This window comes from Rhinichthys klamathensis, unplaced genomic scaffold (genome assembly GCF_029890125.1).
Source record: "Rhinichthys klamathensis goyatoka isolate OS25496 unplaced genomic scaffold, OSU_Roscu_1.1 h1tg000406l_1, whole genome shotgun sequence".
Lineage (NCBI taxonomy): Eukaryota > Metazoa > Chordata > Actinopteri > Cypriniformes > Leuciscidae > Rhinichthys > Rhinichthys klamathensis.
This window is the reverse complement of record NW_026606907.1, coordinates 74,376-95,942: the sequence shown is the minus strand read 5'-3', so window position 1 is coordinate 95,942 and position 21,567 is coordinate 74,376. Positions and strand designations below refer to the sequence as shown.

At 40.8% G+C, this 21,567-nt stretch overlaps 1 protein-coding gene across 1 annotated transcript; it reads left to right on the top strand.

The window, feature by feature from the left end:
• Positions 1-9,231: 9,231 nt before the first annotated feature.
• Positions 9,232-21,356, top strand: LOC130070408 (cadherin-1-like). Its single transcript, XM_056234785.1, has 14 exons — positions 9,232-9,273; positions 10,086-10,200; positions 12,395-12,645; positions 16,903-17,055; positions 17,151-17,306; positions 17,611-17,755; positions 17,866-18,038; positions 18,123-18,251; positions 18,336-18,521; positions 18,606-18,850; positions 19,264-19,409; positions 19,479-19,703; positions 19,818-19,981; positions 21,180-21,356. The coding sequence occupies exons 1-14, from the start codon at positions 9,232-9,234 to the stop codon at positions 21,354-21,356; spliced, it is 2,307 nt and encodes a 768-aa protein (XP_056090760.1).
• The last annotated feature ends 211 nt before the right edge of the window (positions 21,357-21,567 follow it).

The following is a 21,567-nucleotide window of genomic DNA, read 5'->3' as shown; positions in this document are numbered from 1 at the left end:
TGAGTTATGCTAATACGGCCTAGGCCGTCTATGAGAATTTTGGCTAACTGATGCAGACAGTTAGATTGGGACAATTTGCGTAGGTCAGCGCAGGGCCTAAATAAAGATTTTGACAGGGCGGCAGCCTAGTGGGTCAGGTGGTGACGCTAGCTGCTCGGTGGTCGATCTGTTATTTAGCCTTTCTGGGTGTCTCTCGTAGGTTCTGTCTCTAGGTGAACTGAAAGAAACAAATCACAACAGAACAGAAAAATAGCGAGATAGAAAAGATTGCAGTAAAATGAACAAAACAAATCAATAGGTCTGTAATAAAATGGGAGATATACTAACACAGAGAGTGTTACAGGGGATAAGGAGGCCTGAACCTGCTATCCAGCTGGATTTATAGCCGGGCCCTCGGGCTAGTGGGTTTACCGGTGGAAAACCTAAGAAAAAGGGGTGTGGCTTAGAGAAGAGAAGATGGGCTCAACACTTAAATGGCCGGGGGAATATCTAATATTCGGTGGCCTAGCCTAAGTGGATGGATTTTACCTGATTTAGTTTGTCTGGGTGAATTGAGGTCACTCTGGTTGGAGCCAGAGTCGTGGTCAATCTTTCCGTCGTCCCCACGCTCAACCGCCGTGTCCTCGGGCCTCTCTGTTCATCTGTACCAAGGTGCGTTCCTCTCAAACAATCTGCGACTTTGGAGTGCCAGATTTCTGATGACAAAGTTTTATGTGTTGCACCAATGGAAAGTGACAGAAAAGTCCGAGACTCACTCACGGTCCGCGCCGGTAATGCCAGTCAGACAAACAAGCTTGCCGGAAACCAACCAGAGATGACCGTCAAATCACCACAGCGCCCTGGGGAATTCTACGTACAAATACAGAACAGGATTTAGCAAGCGAAACTCAAAGTGAATTAAGGTTTTCTTGTTTAACCCAATGGAGTAATTATGTATGTAGAAATAAAGGCAAAGGCTTTATTAAATAATAGTAAACAAAAGGAAATTATGATAATGTTGGTAATTATCAAAATGACCTAACCCAAAAGAGAAAATATAAAATAACGAAAGCCAGAGGCACAAAGGAGGAGGCAGGTTGTGTTTGTGTCACTTGAATAGACAAACTTAATTCAAATTTAATTCAAAGAGGGTTAAATCAAATTTAAATAAGCATGTACGAAGAATTAAGAGGAAAATCAGAATAATATCAAATAATCACTAATGATAGCAGTGAAGTATCATCCATAATTATGAGATAATCAAAAACGAAAGGTAGAATTAAAGAGAGCAGGCTGAACGCAGGAGGAAGTGAACCGTAGTAGTGGGTTTTCCCCACCAGGGGGCGCACTTCCTTGTGGTTAACCTGGTTGACTCAGCCACCTTAATTTAAATTTAAATTCAAAGTTGTTTGAACCAAATCTAAATAAACGTGTAAGGAAATGTAACAATCAGAATGATATTCTACAATAGTCCAGATACACTAAAGTATCAGTCCTATTTATAAAATAATCAGGAGAGAAAGACGATATGCATGCACACTCCCAGAGAGTGAAAAGGGGAAAAGAGTGATACCGATTTGGTATCCACAAGGCCACACAGTGGCGCTGTTTCCTCCAAGTGGATATCAGTGGCTGACAGACCAACACAATCTAAATTTTAGGTTCAAACTGGTCTCAAACCAAATTTAAATATGTGTGTGAGGGGATTGAAAAGTCAAGATGATATCCTATAATAATTAACGACAACAGTGAAGTATCGTCAATAATTATACCATAATCAGAAGGGAGAAGTAGAAATAAAACAATTCACAACGGAATGGAAAAGAGAGAAAAGAGAAATTGACATGAGAAACTTACTTCAAATTTAAATTAGGAATTTAATATTCCAAACCAAATTTGAATAAGTGTAAGACGAGTTTAAAGATCAGAATAATATCTGATGATAATCACGATTACTGTAAGGTATCAGTGATAGCACATCAAATAAAACCAACTGGAAATTGACCACTTCAACACAGAATGAAAGCAGGAAGGGAGTGATAAACCGACTTAGCAGGGGATGCCACGAGGTCGCTTACTTCCCTCTAAATGGGTCCATCAGTGGCTGAGTCTGAGCTGAGACTTAATTAAACTTTAATTCAAATCTTGTTTGAATCAAATTCAAAATAAGTGTAAGACAGTCAGAGGCAGGACAATCTAACATCCAATAATATTAACACCAGCAAAGCTTTTCAATGCAAATATGTATTGAAAGTTAGACCGCAGAGTTCATAATCACAGGAAAAATGAAGAAGAAAAAAAAAACAAGAGAGAATGAGAATAGAGTGACCTGTTTGCGAATGCCCACACGATGGCGCAATTTTGCTCGCGCAGAATGATGTCACGGAGCGGAAGTAATCTGAGAGGGTACTGGAAGGCTGCCCTCCAGTGTTTGTCAGCGGAATTGCATTCAGTGTGATTTTACGCTTAGACTTTCTTTCTCCTAATGTCCACACGATGGCGCAATTTTGCTCGCGCTGAATGAAGTCATAGGGTGAAAGTAGCTTGCACTGTCAAGCACTAAAAGGGTGCCTTTAGTGTTTGTCAGCGGAACTACGACCGCTCGGCTTCAGAGTGATTTAACTCTGAGTGCGTTTCTATGTGTCAGTTGTCTGCAAAAATCACAATTATTTCAAAATCTCGGCGGATTTTTGGTGCTATATTTCACAAAAGTGTGTGGCAGGATTTCTTCGCTGCACTACACGTAAATTGTGGACAACAGGAATGTACGTCTGCTGTTCGACTCCCGTACACACAATCAATATAGCACTTATGATTCAAATGTGTTAGGTTTACAATTGGTTAGCTAAGCCAATCTCTACCAGAAGTTATCGTTAATCTAACGATTATATATCAGGCCTTTTACTACTGAATCAAAGGAATCTCGCTCTGATCAGATTTACGTCTCGCACTAAAAAGAGGTTTCTTCGTCTTAATAGGCGGTTTTAAAAATATTAAAATGTATCACCTGCAGAGAGTTGTCTTCATCTCTAAACAGGACATTTGTAATATTAATACTGCAATGTACTCAGCATTTAACAGTGATAAAAACATGTCTATGCATATTTTAGCAGCTGTTAAAATGTAACGTTACTGACTGACGTCGGGTTTTTGCCTGTCAGTTAGGAGTGAGTTCGCTTTGCGACTTATCTCACAGTTTCAAAATTCCATAGCGTGCGTGCACAAAATTATTAATAACCATATAAACAGATTGCAAATTAATTTACTCATAAAACAACTTTTGAAATATGCTCGCATTCTCCACCATATTGTAGCGACATCGAGATATGCCTTAATTAGCTCAAATTATTTACAGGGAATTTTAATAATTAATCATGAAGTATGATTAATATATTGCATATTACAGTTAAATTATCGAAATTGAAAACAGATCGATCGTATGTATGAATTGTAAATCATAACGAATTATAATTCCTCATTCATATATCAATGGTCTCATTACAGATCGATTATATGAGATAACTTTAAGGGAATTAATTTAGTTATCAAACAATCGGTTTGTCCAGCAAACAGCCGTAAGATTAACTTACCAACTTCTCAACGAAGTTATCCCTTTTTATAAACTCCAAGAAATATCAATGTTCCGGCCGTGAACATTAATTTTCTTGTGTTTATAAAATTTAGGTTACTGAAATAGTAACAACTTGTAAAGCTTTGTAGCTAGATAAATCATTTCATTGACTTGTAAATTATGAGCTTTTTTAGACAGAAAGCAATCAGGAATATAATGGCTTTAATAATGGGACTAATAATACATTGAACTACGATTCACACAGAATATATATATATATATATATATATATATATATATATATATATATGTACAGTATACACCGGAAACAAACAAAACGAAAAACATTACAAACACGAAATAAATTGGATGAGAGAGGAAGACAAAAATGAGAGAGAGAGAGAGAGAGAGAGAGAGAGAGAGAGAGAGAGAGAGAGAGAGAGAGAGAGAGAGAGAGAGAGAGAGAGAGAGAGAGAGAGAGAGAGAGAGAGAGGTTGAGAGTAAGGAGATCTGGAGAGATCTTCTTGTGGCAAAAGTCACAGACAACCTTGAGAGACACACAGATCAAATCCCCTGAATGGGGCAAACAGATCTTAAACCATTTAAATCGATAGGAATTACGATACTTGCATGGGTATTTCTCGTGGGCTGAGAGCGAAAACATGTGTGTGTGTCTCTGTCCTCGCGTCATGCGTTCACGTGGTCTTTCAGAGCGGGCAAAGCGCGTTAGTTTGAATGAAGGCTTAAAGGTCTTTGGTTCTCCTGGTGTTGCTGAGGGAAACCGCGTCTTGCGTGTGTGTCCTTAAGAGCGGGTGCGTGCTTTCTCAGCTCTTCCGGGCGAGCGTGGTCGCTGCAGATTCAAAGAGTCTCCTTCAGGTTGAAGTTGCCGATTACGTTCATTTCACTGAAACTAAACGTAAGAAAGTCTGAAGACGAAAATAAAGAAAGATTAAAGAAAACGGAGAAAGCTCCCTAAGGAGCCATGGATCCAGAAACCTCTCACAGGAAAAAGCTCTCGTGTTCCAAAGAAACTTCTGTGTCTCTTATGGAGAGGAGGGTTCACGCCTCTGTTTGCGCGAACCACACATGACCGTCCGCGGATCTGGAGCGGACACAGTTCTCTTTGTCCTGTGGGGGATTCCCACTTGACTGACTCATGAGGAGATTGTATTTGAGCCGTTCGGCTCCTGAAATATGAAATGTGTAAAATAATGCACCTTACTTCATTATGCTATCGGAATTCGGCTCCGTTAGATTGAGCGAATTACAGACATATCAGACACGTCACATGAAGATTATCGGAATATAGAGTTACATAAGATATGCATTTTATAAGCATTTAATGTTCCTTCACACGACTATAAAGCCATAATACCGGCTACCATGACCTAGGAAAATCAAATTCATGTTTATGCATTTCTTAAGGGGTTATACTTATAGACAATATAAGATTGCAGAGTCTATTCCTCTTTCTTCATCAGAATTCAAGTGGGAGCTGTGATTTCCCTTGGAATTCCTTTTGGGAGTCATAAAGTTTTATGACCTAGCAAGAGGAAGAGTTATAGAATCTTTCTTTAGAAATAAACTTAAGGTTCGAAGTTACAGAACAGTTAAAATTACATCTATAGAATAAGACAAAACTAATTAGATATGCATGCATACAGGAAGGTCGGATGTGTGCGGGTATGTGTGGATGTGATTGTTCAGTCAGCGTTTTCTCCGGGGAATCCTGTGTGTGCGGATTTAAATTGACAATGCTCTTCTTGGCATCTTCGTAGGAAACCCTCGGGGCGCTCTCCGCGTGATCTTGTCAAAGCGGGGCTCTTGGTCAAATGTCTTTTGGTGGTAAACAAAGTCTTCTTTGACTTAATCATTAGAGAGAACTGCCGTGTGTGCGAATTGTAGTCAGTGACTCAATCAAGTCCGAACAAAACTTCTTTGTGTCACAGCCAAAAAGAAGGATAGAGCTGTGGTTGATTAAATTAGCTTCCAGTAATTTTAAATCCACTGACCAGGATTTGCTAATTCCGAACCTTTGGCCGGATACCCGTCGGTGTCGCTACAAATATATTCTGCTGTTATTACTGCAGCTGCTATTATTGCTGCGGCTGCTGTTATTGGTGCTGCTGCTGTTATTGGTGCTGCTGCTGTTATTGGTGCTGCTGCTGTTATTGGTGCTGCTGCTGTTATTGCTGCGGCTGCTGTTATTGGTGCTGCTGCTGTTATTGCTGTGGCTGCTGCTGTTATTGCTGCGGCTACTGTTATTGTTGCGGCTGTAGTAATTGCTGCTGCTTCTGCGGTTATTGCTGCTGTTATTGCTGCGGCTTCTGTCATTGCTGCTGCTGTTATTGCGGCTGCTGTCATTGCTGCTGTTGCTACTCCTGCTGCTGCTGTTATTGCTGCTGCTGTTATTGGTGCTGCTGCTGTTATTGCTGCGGTTGCTGTTATTGCTGCTGCTGCTGTTATTGCTGCTGCGGCTGCTGTCATTGCGGCTGCTGTCATTGCTGCTGTTGCTACTCCTGCTGCTGCTGTTATTGCTGCTGCTGTTATTGCTGCTGCGGCTGCTGTCATTGCGGCTGCTGTCATTGCTGCTGTTGCTACTGCTGCGGCTGCTGTTATTGCTGCGGCTGCTGTTATTACTGATATTGCTGCTATTGCTGCTGCTGTTAATAGTGTGTGGCTGCTGCTGCTGCTGTTATTACTGCTATTGCTGCTATTGCTGTGGTTCCTGTTATTGCTGCTGCTGTTTTTGCTGCTATTGATGCGGCTGCTGCTATTGCTGTGGCTGCTCTGTTGCGACTGCTGCTATTGTTGCTGCTATTATTGCTGCTGCGGCTGCTGTTATTGCTGCGGCTGTAGTTATTGCTGCTGCTGCTGTGGTTATTGCTGCTGTTATTGCTGCGGCTGCTGTCATTGCTGCTACTTCTCAGTCCTGTGCCAGTTCCTTATCGAGCGAATCCCTCATGTCCTGCTGTTTCTGTCCTGCCTAGTGCTTTTCCAGTCTGTTTTACACTATGAGGAAGCTATTATTTAATTACTAAAAGCCTATTGACCTCTGTGTTTGAGTCCTCGCCTCATCCCTTCACCAAAACCTGACATCCTTGCCCTGACCATTTCCAGCAGCCACCTCCTGCTAGAGATACTGTAAATTGCATAACTGTGTGACAATTAGATTTTTTGCATTTCTAATCCAAACAATGTCAAACTCGGCACTGCACTTACTCGTGCCCGTAGCAAGACACCTGTCAAGTTTGAAATCCATTGGACTAACGGTTTGCGAGATATGCGAATAACAGACCTCATATCCACCCCATATCCATAATAATCCCTCATATCCACCCCACTTCCTCTTTGAACTGTTTCCGTTTGGCCGGCGCTACAGACCAAACAGCACCAGAACAGCCAGAATCAAGAAGAGTTGTTTCCTCAGGCAGTGATCAGTTCATGAATAGTAAATGCCCCCACTGGGCAATAAACATGTGCAATAGACAGCACTATTTAGGGGTTCAAGCACAAAGTGCTGAATGAAAATGAAAGTTTTTTTTCTTTTTGTCATTGGCTACATGCCTCTCATTCCATCCTGTTTACATAATATTAAAGGGGTGGTATAATACCCCTTTTTACAATATGTAAAACTAGTCTCTGTTGTCCCCTGAGTGTCTTCAATTAGCATATTCTGTCATGATAATCTATCAAATCGCTTGTGTGGGAACTGGTGTAAGATGCCTACAGAGTGACATGCTATTAAATTTGTGTTACATAGCCTACTGTAGTTCCACCAGCCGTTTGTTGTAGTCCTTAAAAAATGAGTTCTTTCAAAGCAAATCTCTCCCTTTGCTTTGATCTTTGAGTGTCGTAACTTTGCAGATGTTGTTTATGCTCAAACAGCAACATTACAGTTAGAAAAATGATATCATGATCAACCACCCCTTTAATGAAAAATACAAACAACCATACTACTAATAATAATAATAACAGTAATAATGTCAATACAAGATTGCTGGAGATTTCGTCTTATGGCCCTCCTTTTGCTCTTTCAATTGCATAACTTATAAGTCTACATTCCATCTCTGTTATCACAAAACCCACAACAGACAACAAAAGCACAGCTCTAATCATAGTGTCCTCCATCCTCCAGTTGTTGACATCGTTGAATCCTGCGCTGTTGCTTTCTGCCGGCTCATGTCACTTCAGTTCCTACTGGCGGTGTGAATGCCACCAGGAAAATGGCACTATAGGGGGAATTTAGTTCTCGGGAACTATAACCTGGTGCAAAAGCCCCTAATGTGGATAATAAGGGCCTCGGTTTGATGTCTCATCCAAAGGATGCTTTTTACAGCATAGTGTTCCCATCGCTATACTGGGGCATTAGGACCCAGACAGACCACAGGGTAAACACACTCTGCTGACCTCACTGACACCTCTTGTGTGCGTGAGACAGCGTTTGCAATTTGTGAACACAGAGCCGGATCGAGTGCAAGAGATAAGCATGAGGTTTTAAAAGAGTGACTAGTGTGATCAGTTTGTACTAAGAGAAAATGGTACTTCGAAAAAAGTGGTAGTAGAAGAAGACAAGACTAAAACATGACAGTTTGAGTAGGCTTTCAGCTGAAATTGCAGTGTTTGGAATGATTGTTCATTTTATTGTAAATATTTCACTGCTACGGTTTTCTATATATTTCAAGATACTGCAGAAATGCACAAAATGTTCTATCATTCTATTTCACATGTGTTTTATCAGTTTGGAAAGTAGTGTGTTAACGTTTGACAAATGTGCTGCACATACAGTATAGGAATTTCTAGGTTTATGGATTTTAGAAGATAACATCATTAAATGAAATTAAAAATTATTCACTGTTTAGTCCTCACAGACTTCTGTTTCACTGAGTTTTGACAGTGGCTTCAACTTTGACTGATGCGTGTTAGCAGTTGAAAAAAAAGATGAGAATAACAGTTTGGGCTAAGATCATATCAGGGTGGTAATGCAGACTGTTAAAGATTTTTGAAAAGATTACTTACGTACTGAATGAGTCTTGCTAGCAATTTAAAAAAAAAAGTCAAGTCACCTTTATTTGTATAGCACTTTAATACAGACTGTTTCAAAACAGCTTTGACAGGAAAATAAAAAAAAGATAATAAACTGCTATTTTGACCAGAATCTTTTGCATATAGGCTTGTAACGTTAAATTGTGTATAATAATGTAAAGGTTTTACTCCTGCAAATATTCTTCTTTTTTCTGCTTTGTCACCATTAGTGGTTTCTAGCTGAACATATGTTAGCCTAGAAACTGACCTCGATGTTATAATGTTAACACATACAGCTTTCTTTAGAGAGTACAGAACTCTTTGGCTCCAGTCAAGTTATTAAAATACTGCTCTAAATTGTGAAAAACTGATATACTGGACCTTACATACACTAACAAATGCAGGTAGTTTAAGTTTTGAGTTTAAACTTTTTTGTTTTTCAACAACTCACTTTTTTGAGCAGTTTTTACATTTTGAGCATTTTAACCTGACACCATTCACACCCAAAACAGGAACTATACCCAACGACCAGCAAACGGAATAGACCCCCCCCCCCCAACCCCCGCAACTCAAGCAACTATATAGCATTGAGATCTTACAAGCCAACTAGGAATTAGTACCTGAAGGACATTTCAAGACCTTTTGTTTCCAAGACAATGAAGATTGGGAGATTGGGAGTTATTATTTTCCTCTGTAAGGTAGGATTTTATCCAGGACACGTTCCAAAACCTTTGGTTATTTTTATTAGTGTCTGATAGTGCTCATCATGTTCAGAGAATATATATATATATTAATTTCTTGAGAAGCTGATTTTATTTGACATTATAATGCACTTTCTTTAATATGTTTAATGAAGTTTAGAGCTAGTGTTAAAAAGCTGAACTTCTTAAAATCCACCAAAAATCAATACCAAAGGTTTAAGAGAGAAAAATAAAATGTCGTCTGCATTGTTGGTGCCGACACTGTTATTTTTACATTATAAGTCGCTTCTATTTTGCAGGGGTTGATTTTATCAAAACTAACAGGCTTCTGCCTTTTCCTTTCGTTATATGGATTCAAGTGTTTTTAAGACTTTTGTTAAGTCAATAGGACACGTAACCAGTGTGTGATTGTGACGCTTTATTTACAAATACATAAAAATATCTTCAGTTTCTGCACCAGCAATGCGCAACTTTACATTTTACATATGAAGCATCTAATTAATTGAAATTTTATTGGAAAGTTTTCCTAGACATGATGCTTCATCTGTCAAAAAAAAGTTTTTGTTTACAAAACAAAATGCTCCGAGCAAACATATAACCCTCCAACACAATCCGGGTTGTGTCTGACTGAGAAAAGAATTAATGTAATTTGAATGATGTAGTCATTTAATACATCTTGTGGCAAAACAATGGAAAATGATCCACAGTTTAGCTCACATACGCTGCTGTTGTGCTGGAAGTGATTAAATAATCAACATATAAATTTCTAAATTGGTTAATGTTACAAAATTGTATATGTTTCAAATTAGGTCCTTTTGTGTGAATCTGCGGAGGAGTCTTCATGCACTCCAGGCTTTCAGTCAGAGTTGCTGGTTTTTAAAGTGCACAGAGATGAACTTCACCAAGGACAAAAACTAGGAAGAGGTAAGCTGTGTTTACAAATCTCTTTAAATAAAACACTGAAGCAACTGAACAGTTTTTGTTTTAATATTTTCAGTATTAGGCTAAATAATCAATGTAAATGAGAAAAAAGTGGAAAATCAGCCATCTTTTGTCACACTAGTTCTGAGGCTCTGAGGCGTGACATGACCCAGGATCCTGGGGATCTGATGATGAGCTTGAGGCTAAAGAGAATGAGAAGATGGATTTCTCCATTTCTTTCTTGTTCTCGCCGGACTGTTTGAAGTGTATTTCTCTGTGGAGTTTACACGAGGAACTATGCCAAAGACTGGAAGCTTTCTTGTCTTTTGGTTGGAAATTATGTTCTTTCTACTGATTGGTAAGTCCTTTATGGCTGATAATCAGGCGTATGTATGTGACGCTGCATACTATAGCATTATTGCAGATGTACCAAGCTGATGTCATGGAGGATAAGGATGAATGGGGCTTGCTTAACTCCTGAGGCAGTCAAGGAGCTCAAATGAGCAAATGACTTGCTTCTCTGATTAACTAAGCATATGTCTAATGCCACTGGCCATTCTATGGTAGAGTTGGTGGTGATTGAGAGACATTTGTGGTTCAACCTCACAGATACCTGAGAAAGAAGTCCTTTCTGCTGGATTCTCCTGTTGCTCAGTTGGGGTTTTTCAGCGACTCAGTGAATGCTGTCATCGATAAGTTTCCCCGGCGGGGTCAAGAGTTTGTTCTGACTGTGACTCGATCCCCCTTCAGCTCTTAGCAGAATCCCTAACGGGTTGTCCAGACTCCCCCAAGAAGAACTGGGGTCACCGGCCTCGCTAGATTGAGCATTCACACCCTCTTAAGCGCCTGTACCTGAGGATGGTAGCTAAGGTTTCCTGACCTGCATTGCAGATGAGTTGTTCCTGATCCTGATAAAATGGGTGTGCTATCCATTAAACGATGGTCAGCATTCAGGAGGCTTCGGTTTTACCACAGAAACATCCCCAATTTTTTACTCTAGGGGCCAGATTTACTAAACAAGGTAAATTTGCGTGAGAACGCAATCCCATAAAAGTGCCTATGACAGACGCCTTGTCAGTAGGTTGGGGCACAGTTTATGAAGAAAGTCCAGTGGGGGATACGTTCGCACCCGATGTGGTATCAGCACAGGGCATTATTCTTTGGTCACAGAGCAAGCTACTCTCGCTGAGGGAAGGGCATATCAAATGTCAGTTAAATCTGAGAGCAAATCTTCTCTCAAGGTATGGGCTGAGGCATTTGGCATAATCTCCACTTTGAGCCAGACAGCCCAGTCCCCCATTTGGTTCACTCTGCCCCCTCCATCGCCTCCTGAAGTCACTGGAGAGGTGTCCACTTCATAAGGAAACGAGATCAGACAATGAACTGGGGTGAAGTGTGTGCTTATATAGTGGAGGTGATGATGAGGTACAGGTGTGTGTGTGTGTGTGTGTGTGTGTGTGTGTGTGTGTGTGTGTGTGTGTGATCAGGAGAGGGAGAGGGAGTGCGTGTGATAGGCAGTGCGGCGTGATTAGTAAGTGCAGGAACCTGGCAGACCTGTAACACATGTAGGCAGCGGCAGTATTATAAAATGCAGAGTTTAACTGCACAATGGCTGCTAAAAAGCAAAACTTGCAGGTCTGTCTCCATGTTATTGTTTATGTAGCCTTAGGCTAACACAAGTGTATTTTTGTTTTAAAACGTATAACTTTTGCTGCGGTTACGCCTGGGTCAACACTACTCCAGAGTTTTTGACCCTTGGAAATGGAAACGCTGCAGACACCGTTTTAATTTGAAAACTCTGGGGTTGCGTTTCAGTAGATGGACAAAAATGGAGACTTTTGAAAATGAAGGGGTGGCTGCCCACATTCGCTCCCTGATTGGGTCTTCTAGATCAATGCATATCCTTCCCTGACTGCTATGACTTCCTTCATAGAAATCTGATGGCACAGATGCATCTTTTTGAGGCAACAGTGATGTGACATCTCAGAAGGTGGCGCTAACACAGTCAATGAATTGGTGTGATTTTATATGTTGCAGACTAGTGTCACGATTCCAATATTTCTGTAATCAGTACTAATAACCGTAAAATGTTACGGTTCTCTGGACCAGTTTTGAAACCATAGCAATAAATATTGTAACTTCCCAACTCTGGGAACCAGGTTTACATATGTGCCAATTGAATCTCTTTTTCTGACAGTGATTTTTAATGCATGCGATGGAAGAACAAGAACGCTCTTCCAGTCCGCTGACAGGTGTTTTGATGTGGACATGGATGGGACCGTAACCCTGAAGAGACAAGTGACTCTTCATGAAGGCCACAAGGTGTTTTCTGTGGACGCTTGGGAATCCAGTGGAAAGAAGCACACGGTGTCTGTCAGAGTTGAGCGTGTCCATCATCATCATGAGGACCATCACATGGACACGGTCATGAACATCTCCTCTCCACAGGTACAAACAAGTTCCTTGAAAAAACTGCTGTCAGTACAGTACAAGCCTGACCTGTTTGCTATTGTTTCCATTGCTGTCTTGTTTGTTGCCATAGTGATTCATTAGTATTACTAACACCTGTTCCTCATTAGCTTCTTGTTATCTTGTGTATATAAACCTCAGTGTTTCCTGTGTTGATTGTCAGGTCTTGTCCTTGTATGGCTGTTTGTTTGGTGTTCTCAGTTCTGCGCCTCGTGTTCCCTGGTGTTTTTATTATTATTTTGACTCTTATTTTCATTAAATCTTACTCTGACTTTGGATCCAGGTCTCCCTCATTTCTGTGTTTACCCAGCGTTACCGTAAGGGATTAACCCTAACCCTAACCCACAATAGTGGCCTTTATTTCATCGGAAATGTGCCTATGTTATTGGCCTCTTCTATCTCTTCCTCTGTTTTGCATCCCTACCCGTCCACCACCATTCACCATTACACTCCTTGTCTTCTTTCCGGCTATAGGAATTGGATAGAAAATGTGCTTGATAAACAATGACAACTAGTAAATGGTTAGTTCACCCACTCACCCTCATGTCGTTCCAAACCTGTAAGACTTTTGTTCATAATCGAAACACAAGAGAAGATATCTTAGATGAAATCCGAGAGCTCTCTGTCCCTCCATTGACAGTACATGCAACTACCACGATGTTACTTCAAAAAGATCTTTACCAGATCACTGGAGCTGTGCAAAGGTCCCTTCATGCTTCAAATGTCCCACCATCATCCCCATCCAAAATAAATTCCAAAATCACATGACTGAATGACTACAGACCAGTTGTTTTAACATCTGACAACGGTCATGAATTAATTTTAAAGACTGGTGTTGGCCTACCTGAGGACCTCACAGAACCCTTGTGGATGATGCAGTCAACATGGGACTGCACTACATCCGGCAACATCTTGACAGACCGGGAACTTATGTGAGGATCCTATTTGTGGACTTCAGCTGTACAATCAGTACTGGCACCCCCAGGGATGTGTCCCCACTGCTCGTCTCCCTGTACAACAACGACTGCAGGACCAAATACCCCTCAGTCAAGCTCCTGAAGGTTTCAGATGACCTGAGGACGTTCGACCTGATTCTGCAGTTCTACTCTGCAGTCGTTGGGCGCTATTTTTAACGATCTAAGCGCATGGTCCAAAGCGCACGGCGGAAGTCCGAATCCACTTTTGCTAGTTAAACGACAGGAAAAATGATCGACACTCCCGGTGCATGGTCTAAAAGGGTTGTCTCTATTCTCTTACTGAGTAATGTTTTGGGCATGACATGCAATAAACCAATCAGAGTGTCATCTTCCATTATCTTTAAAAGCCAGCATGGAGGAATTTGCAAGCTGAAATACTGAACGCTTCTCTAGCGAGGAAATGGATCTGCTGGTGCAAAGGTTAAAGGTTAATGCGTGCAAGCAGACCATCTACGGGACAAGTCGGATTCCACCATTTCTTTATGTCACTGCACGGGCGTAATTTCCTATGGGGACAGGGGGGACATGTCCCCCCCACTTTTCAAAATCCCGTTTGTGTCCCCCCCACTTTCAAGTTCGTTTGTTATGATTTTTTTAACCGCACGCCGTCATCGCCACGGAGGAGCAGGAGATAGTCTGTGCCGATGCGCGCGTCCGCGTCCACGTACGTCGCGTCCACACACCATAGTCCACACTCTAAACTCATAGCTCACTGAAAGTTCTAATAAACAGGTATCGCGCTTATTCAAGCGTGAAAGAGAACTGGATTCTGGCGCGCTGTCTGTGCGTCGTGTGCGTGTGCTTCAGAACATTCACAGACAGCGCGCCAGAATCCAGTTCTCTTTCACGCTTGAATAATAACACACACATTTATGCCAAAATGTCCGTTTTGTCAATTGTATCCTCACAAAAACAGTCATAAATAAGTAAAATAAAATCTTAAATGAACGTCAAGAGTAAATGAGAAAATTAAATGCGAAAGATCCTGTCATCAGCGACAGATCTTAAAGGGACAGCAGCCAATTCTCTCTGTCAGTAAAGTTGACCAAAGAACAAAGGGGAATAGAGCAAATTACTCACTGATCTTGTCTAAAGAACGTTTGTAGCTTTAATAAGGATTAATCTATATATAATTTATAATTTATGCAGTGCAGACTATTTGATAACCTTATTCAATTTCTGTATATTTCGTACCTGTTAGACAGGAAGCGCACCGGTAAATATGACATTTATTATGGGTTTATGTGAGGATTGTTTAAAGTTCACTTAAATTAAAAGTTGTTATATTTTTGAAGCCTAATAAATGTTTCAAATTTGGGGGGGAAAATACTTTTCATCAAGACATCAGTAGCTATAATAATATCAGTGATACTGGCCTTCATTCATAAAAAGATGCTGTTAAAAAGAATTATTAAAAATATACTGTCTTTATGTTGTTTTTACATTACAGTGGAAATTGGGTCTCACATAATTTCAATTTTATTTACACACAAAACATTAAGGGCACAATATGTAAGAATTCTTCGCCACAAGAGGGCGCAGTTTCCAACAATAACAAAGGCGTCGGTCGATGACGCAGTGATGAGCTGAATGATGGGACTTGCTGTCAAGCTGATGGATCTAATAATGTTTATGGATGAGTGCAAACATTCATGTTTTTTTAACATTACAGTGGTATGAAGCAGGTCGCGATTGCTAAAGAGACAGATATCACACGCGAGTCCCGCGGATATAAAGGAATAAGGATATTTAATTCTACCGAACTACCCGCGAGTGCTGGATTACTCACACAGGTCAGTTTATTAGACGAATTAAACGTGTGAGGTAACGCAGCGCTACTTCACTTGGTCTAACGTCACACTATCACACTAAACGGCATTTAAATGTGTGTTGAAAGTTATAATGTTAAACTACGTGTTAGTTCGTTTGCTATACGAAACTAGCAGTAAGCTAGATCAACATTAGAATAACATACTGACCATATTCTAACATTTCATCATGTTGAGCTAACGTTATAAAACATTGATTTGTTTTATGTACATTTGCTCACCTGTCTAGTAAAGCTGTCAAGTCGTGACTCGTGAAGCTCTGTCGAGTCCAAGTTAGTCGCGGACGTGGAGCTCTCGACATCTCAAAAACGCCACGCTGATATTGATCCTCATTTTAGTTTCCTTGTTTGTCCCAAAGTCTGCTTGCCATGGATGGTCTATGTTTGAACGAAACAAGAACTGCGTGCCGCCAGAGAATGACGGGCTCTGGTGCCGCTAAACGTTACGCACTGCGCAGTTGTCCACGTCTGTCGCCATGGTTACGTCATGGCTATGGCAGTATGAACGGAAACCGAGGATAGCGCGGATATTGCGTCATTGACAGGCGACATTTTTTTCCTGGACGGCCACTTATTTAAAATGTGAATTTCTCTGAAATAAAAAATCTTTGGAGACTTTTGGGATATTGTAAGTACACAACTGCAGGAAATATATCACACTGTGCAAGTGATTTTTTGGATATTTTATTACAAAATTCTTACATATTGTGCCTTTAAAGTAACACTATGTAGTTTTTCAACCTTCATAATATATTTCCAAGACCCTTGTGATGGTACATCGACTTAAAATAAGTTAAATGACACGATACACTAAAAACGCAATGTGAGTCTCTGGTATCTCTGGTGTAATCAGCCTGGCCTTCTTTACATTAGCGCTGTTTTGGACTGAATGTTTGAATGAATTTGATTACTGGACCACTGAAGACTTTCACAGAGTTTAACAGCTTAAAATGATCTGATTGCAAACAGAGATGCAGAATCGGGATAAAGAGTTAGAATAGAAATTTCCTCCAACCAGGGTTACAGATACTCATAGATGCGCAGTGTGATCTAACTGTGTGACGAAAATGACTTTAATGACACAGCTTCACATACTTTTGTCTTTTTTTTCTCTCGTTAATTGCATTAAATTATTTTAAAGTGTTAAGGATTTTGAAGTTAATCGAATGCCTAACGTGTTTACGCGACACACTGATTTTCATATATATTATTTTTATTCACTTATTTTATTTTTATTATCTGTGTCTTGTCGCTGTCTTTCTGTCTGTGCACTGAAAGCTTCTGTCATGAAGACAAACTCCTTGTGTTGTAAGCATACTTGGCAATAAGCTTCATTCTGATTCTAAAGATACAATTATCTAAATATTTGATGGTTTGTGTGCTGTGTTTAATTGTCAATAAAAAAATAGTTGCTTAGTGTCTTTTACTAACATTGAATCTCCCTCTGATGATCTGGTTCTAACACTTCCAATGTCTACAATGGATTTAAAGAGAGCAAAGAGAGAAGCAAAGAGAGGTTGGGTTATTCCTCCATTTAATATAGCTGAGAATAGCAGAGGTCCTTTCCCAGAGAAAATGCACCAGGTGAGAGAAAGTCATGAAGGGAAAGTTCAAAATTAGATGATCGAGAGAGGTTTGTCTGTTATTGACTTTGTTCTCTTATTGATTTCTGTATTTAGATAAAGTCGGACTATTCTAAGGAAGCTCAGATGCAATACAGGATCACAGGTGAAGGAGCGGATCTGGATCCTAAGGGGACTTTTACTATAGAAAGATTAACAGGGAATCTGTTTGTGACTCGCCCACTCGACAGAGAAATAAAAGCTTCATACAGAGTAAGATGATTTTTAGTGCATTTCAGCATTGGATTGTCTGCTCGTACTTAATACTTTGAAAGCTAAAATAAAAGTATAAAGAATCCGATAAAAGGCCCTGTGAAATAGCTTGACACACAATTTACTTATCATACTTATACTTGTAATTTTTATTTTAACTAAAAATTAAGTCATAACTACACTTGCAAATATACGTGTCAAAGATAAAAGACATGGAATAAAAATACAAATCTAATTTATTTGTGTTTTCAAACAACCTCAGATATTTGTCTCTTAACATGCCCATATTTCTTCTCGTCTTTAGCTTATTGCTTATGCTGTTGCAGTTGGTGCGGATATCAAGGAAACTCCAATGGAAATGATTGTAAATGTGCAGGACCAAAATGATAATAAGCCTGTTTTTACACAAAATCCATTAAATGGAAATGTTGCTGAAGCTTCTGTTATAGGTAGGTGTATGATGCCGTTTCTCAATGAAATGGTTTTTAGCAGTTTTATATTTTTCAAATGCCTCTTCAGTTTTACCACCGAATCAGTCTTTATTCTTCTCTCACTGAAGGTCATGAGTTTATGACAGTCACAGCCACTGATGCAGATGATCCAGACACTTACAATGGTGTTGTCAGTTACGCAATCGTCAAGCAAGATCCAGAATTGCCAAAACCAAACCTGTTTATAATCAACCCTGTTACCGGAGGAATTCGTGTGAATGCTTTAGGCTTGGACAGAGAGGTGAGAAATGATGAATGGATCTCGCAGTGGCGAAGAATGATTTCATGTAAACAAACTCTCACCTGAAAACATCTTCTCTTTCAGAAATGGTCCAGATATACTGTGTTAATTACGGCAACTGACCTGGAAGGAAGAGGTTATGGATCCACCGGCACAGCTGTTATTACTGTGACTGACAGCAATGATAACGCACCTCAGTTTGTGCAAACCACGGTAATGTATATTAATACATTCAGGCTGTTATAAGCATTTTAACTTTATTAATACTTATTTACACCATTCATCTCTTTGTTTTAGCACACTGTATCTGTCCCAGAGAATAAAGTAGGAGCTGAAGTGGCCAGACTTACAGTTACTGATGGAGATGAAGAGGGATCTCCTGCCTGGTCAACCAAATATAAGATCATTGACGGTGACAAGAGTGGGTTTTTCAGTGTCAGTACTGGACCCAGCCAGCTAGAGGGCATCATCACCACTGTAAAGGTACTGTGTGTTGCTCATGTGTTTCCACAGGCAATTAGTTGTGATCATGTTCCTTTAGTAAAAGACACTTTTTTTTCCATTCAGCCCCTGGACTTTGAGAAGAACAAGCAATTCATTCTGTCTGTGATTGTTGAGAACGATGATCCATTTGTCGGTTCTTTGGCCACTTCCACTGCCACAGTCACGGTGAATGTAGAAGATGTGAATGAGCCTCCGGAGTTTAATCCAAAGGAGAAGGTTATCTTCAAACCTGAAGATGTAAAAGTTGATAGTGAATTGGTTACTTATAAAGCCATTGATCCAGACACTGCAAAAGCACAGAAGATAACGTAAGAAATGTTGCAATTCATTTTCCCCTCTCAATCAAACCCCCAATTTATTGTTATAATAATATTGTTATTTAACCCCCAAATATTCCATTTGAAAATTCTGACTGATTTCTCTAGAGATTCAGATCTTGTAGAACAATAAAAAATCACATAGTCTTCCATTGATAGACTTGATGATTAATGATTTTTTTTTTTAAAACAGCCTCACTAGCACTAGTAACCACTGAGAACCACCTTAGCAACAGTCTACCTATTAAGGCTTATATCCCTGCAATGTCAATTCTTCATTCACAAAATTCAAATCATAGCATGCCTGTATATCCTTTGAACTTCAAATGTTTTTAAACTTCCAGGCCAGATTTAAGTTGTTCTTGCTGAACATTTCTAGTTTTAACCTGTTTGGTTCCTTCCAGGTATAAGATTGGCAGTGATCCTGCCGGCTGGCTGAGTGTTGCTCCAGACACTGGAGTTATTAAAGTCAAGAGCCTCATGGATAGAGAATCTCCCTCAGTCAAAGATGGCAAATACAGAGCTATCATTTTGGCGTTGGATAATGATGGTAATTTGTGTTTCTTTTTAAGAGGATAATTCTTGCTGGCCTTTTTCTGATGTCTGTGCTTGTGTGCAGGTGACGCTCCAGCAACTGGCACAGGAACCCTGGTTATTGAATTGGAGGATGTAAATGACAACGCTCCTGTCATCAATGAAAGGAATATACGAATGTGCAATCGTGGTTCAGCCCCAGTGCTTCTCTCTATATCGGACAAAGATGGACCTCCTTTCGCTGGTCCTTTTAGAGTTGAGACCCACGGAGAAACCAGTAAAAATTGGTCCACCTCGATGAATGGCACATGTGAGCAATTACTAATGTTTTAAAGAGAAATGAATCATTCTTTCATACGTTACACATTAAAATATCTTGCTGTCTTGCTATACATGTCTAACTATTATAATGTGCCCATTTTAGCAACGGGTGTCTTTCTGACACCAAAGACTGCATTGGAGCAGGGTGACTACAATGTTGTCCTGAAAGTTATTGATCAGGGTGGATTTGATCAGGAAAGCACCATTCAAGCAAGTGTGTGTGACTGCGAAGGAGAAGACGTGCAATGTAATGACGCTTCTCTCCTAGCAAGCAATACATTCTGTCTCTTGCTAGCATCACTCACGTTGTATTTGTCTTTTACATCTTTATAATTCATTAATCATTTATTCATAATTTATTTTTACATTTGCTGACCATTATTTTACATTTATTATATCTCTGTCATCTTTACATTGCTGTATTCATTGTTATCTAAAGGATAATGTACAGCCAGATGGTTTATTATATTTACATTTTTAAATTGTTTTTATTTTATTTTATTGGTTTTCACATAATAAAACTTTTTAGTACTAATCGCACAACAGATTATCATAAATGTACTGTTCCCTTTCGTCCTGGGAACTCCAACATGTCGTGGAGGAGTTCCCTGACGAATTGGGATCACACTAGGGAGCCTAATTACCTCTGATAGAATTAAAAACGAGCCAATAAAAATTGGCATCCAATCTTTGCATTCCGTGAGATGCCTACAAACGCGGATATAAAAGCGGAAGTAAAACATTGCACAGACGCTTTTTTCTTCGGAGCCTCTCAGTAGTGTCTTGGTGCTGCTGTTCCTTACCTTTGGAAGAGAAACGAGCTAGTGGAAGAAGACTTCTGATGGCTGCTGGTGTGACGGCGCTTGTGTGATCAACGCCACTGAGTGCAGCACGAGGGCTTGCAGTTTCACCCGGAAGTGTCTGCCGCGCTGATCCCTCGGTGCTTCGACGCTTCAGAGTGCTTCTTCTTATTCATTTTTTATTTTATTTTTTTTCCTTCTAAAAGAGCTCCACGGTGTGTTCACGTCCTTTTCAGGATGTCGTCACACTCGTGCGTTTCTGGATGCGGTCGACTTCTCCCTCAGACTGATGGCCACAAACACTGCATCACGTGTCTGGGCTTAGCGCACGTTGAGGCAGCGTTGGTGGACGAGTCATGTTCTCATTGCGGGAATATGACTACGTAGCGATGCTACGTTCGAGACTGAGATCCCTGAAACACAGGGGAGTCCCTTCAGAGAATCTCCGGTCTAGTTCGTCTGCTGGTTCAGTTCAGCGGACGGCTACTTCGGTGATTCCTGTTGGTGAGCGAATGAGGATTACTGTGAGAAACGCGACAGGTGAAAGATCCTGTCGGGCGCCTCACACCTCTAGTTGCACGCTGCCATCGGCGCTTCCGGTGGAACGCCCGGAGCCCCGTCGGGCGGTTCCGGTTGTCTCCTTCGGGGCGCCACCTGTGGATTAGATGTCGATTGCGGCATCGGAGGAAGAGCGGTCATCTTCTGGTGATGACTCGGCGGGACTGCCCCCTTCGGGTGTGGTGGTTCAGGCTGAGCCAGATCCGGAAATGGCCGCTATGCTCGAACGGGCGGCCGCGAATGTCGGGCTCGCATGGAACCCTCCGGCGGGTCCCGAGCGTTAGCGGTTGGATGATTGGTGTCTTGGAGCGGGCCGTGCTGTTGCCACACGACCCGCTCCGGTCCCTTTCTTCCCGGAAGTGCATGAAGAGTTGAGGAAGTCTTGGTCGGCGCCTCTGGCGTACAGGCGGAGACAACCTCGCTCCTCCTTTCTTACCACTCTGGACAGCGGAGCGGCGCACGGGTACGAGGGAATCCCCCCAGTGGAGCGGTCTA